The following is a 1,614-nucleotide window of genomic DNA, read 5'->3' on the forward strand; positions in this document are numbered from 1 at the left end:
CAACAAAAAATCAAAAACCTCCAAACACCCCCCCCAGCAAACAAACAAAACAAACAAACAGACAAACAAACCAACAAAAACCCCCACAAAAAATCTAACGGACTCCCTGATGATACCATCGTATTGGGGAAAACACTTAATGAATCATTTTTCCAAAGCACTATGAGCACCGTAAAATTGTGTCTTTGCTGTGGACTTCCACAACAAGAGACGAAGCATGCGCATTGTTTATAATCGTATCATACCTGACACTAGGGGTGTGACATATGTTTCATTGACTGTCTATACCGGTACCTCGCCTGACCATCAATGATTTATTTATAGAGGCACCAGCTATCCATGTCCCAGGTGCTGTTTTAGCCTCTGGTACCTCGCAAACTAAATCCACAGCGTACTTTCAGAGAAACGATCTCAGTGCCGACCTCATGGTACCCCCCCCCCCCCACAATCTCAACCCCCGGCGTACCTTCAGAGAAACGACCTCAGTGCCGACCTCAGCGTCAAAGATGAGCCCGGCGCTCAAGGAGCTGTCCTCAAATACCGGCGGGTTGTCGTTCACGTCCACGACCTGTACCCTCACCCACAGAAGTGACGGATCTGACTGATTGTACGACGCCGGCTGGTCGCTGTTCGTTCCCGTAGCAGCAGCCACACTCGCAGCACCAGCAGCAGCAGTAGCAGCAGCAGCACCACCACCAGCAGCAGCAGCAGCAGCAGCAGTCGCGGAGACAGGCTGGTTCATGGGGAAAGAGGCTGAGCTGAGGGCGCAGTTAGAGGAGGCCTTGACCACAATGTCCAGGTATTTTGTCTCCTCTTGGTCGAATTTCCCGATGATGGAAAGCGACCCCGAGTTTTTGTCTATTTGAAATCTTGTCACGTTCTCCCCACCTGCGGATAAACAGCGCTTGGCTACATCCTCATCGGTGACAATGCCAACAACAAAAACAACAACACTGCACTGCCCTACGATGACAAAGAGCCTTTTTCTTCTTCAAAGAAGTTTCGAAAAATCAACGAATTTGTCGGTTTTCCTGTAATATCTCTTGAGCATAGGGAGGGAATGACATTTTCTTCTGTTTGCGAGATCAACCGTTGATGTACTGTGCAAAATAGTTTAGATATCATAATAAGAAAACCGAAAATTGTTGATTTCTCCCAATTGATGTGAAAGAAAAAGGCGTTCCGTCTGTGTAAGACAGTACAGTGCAAACAGTGAGCGAAAAGCAGGCTCAAGTAAAAAAAGAAAAGAAAAAGAAAGTAGAAATAAGGATAATGTGTGTCACAAAATTGCGGAATCAGGCGCCCGTCAATTTTTGGGCATAGGGAGTAATTGTAGAATCTGAAAGCGTGTCCATTTGTTTTGTTTGAACCTATCCGTACGCCCTGGGGTCATTTTGTACCCCCGGTGTTGTATTCTTTGCTTTTTAGAATACTTCTAGATCTCTTTGAAACTTTCAGGATTTCTCAAAAAATCATTTTGACAGACTGCTATGCAAAGAGCACGGATCGGATTAAAGAGTAAATTTCCTCTTTGGAAAGTGGCGGCACAGATCCCCACGTCGTATGGATACGATAGTAAAACACGACGTACGGATTGTGTTAAGATGACCCCCC

The 1,614-nt window shown here is 46.0% G+C and overlaps 1 protein-coding gene across 1 annotated transcript in view; it reads right to left on the reverse strand.

The window, feature by feature from the left end:
* Positions 1 to 1,614, reverse strand: part of LOC101852513 (cadherin-23) — a gene marked incomplete at both ends in the record, with an annotated part of 6,105 nt that overhangs the window by 2,615 nt on the left and 1,876 nt on the right. The window contains 1 exon segment of the mRNA XM_005110035.3: positions 467 to 888. Coding sequence (XP_005110092.2) covers positions 467 to 888 — 422 coding nt within the window.

This window comes from Aplysia californica, unplaced genomic scaffold, assembly GCF_000002075.1.
Source record: "Aplysia californica isolate F4 #8 unplaced genomic scaffold, AplCal3.0 scaffold00843, whole genome shotgun sequence".
Taxonomy (NCBI): Eukaryota; Metazoa; Mollusca; class Gastropoda; order Aplysiida; family Aplysiidae; genus Aplysia; species Aplysia californica.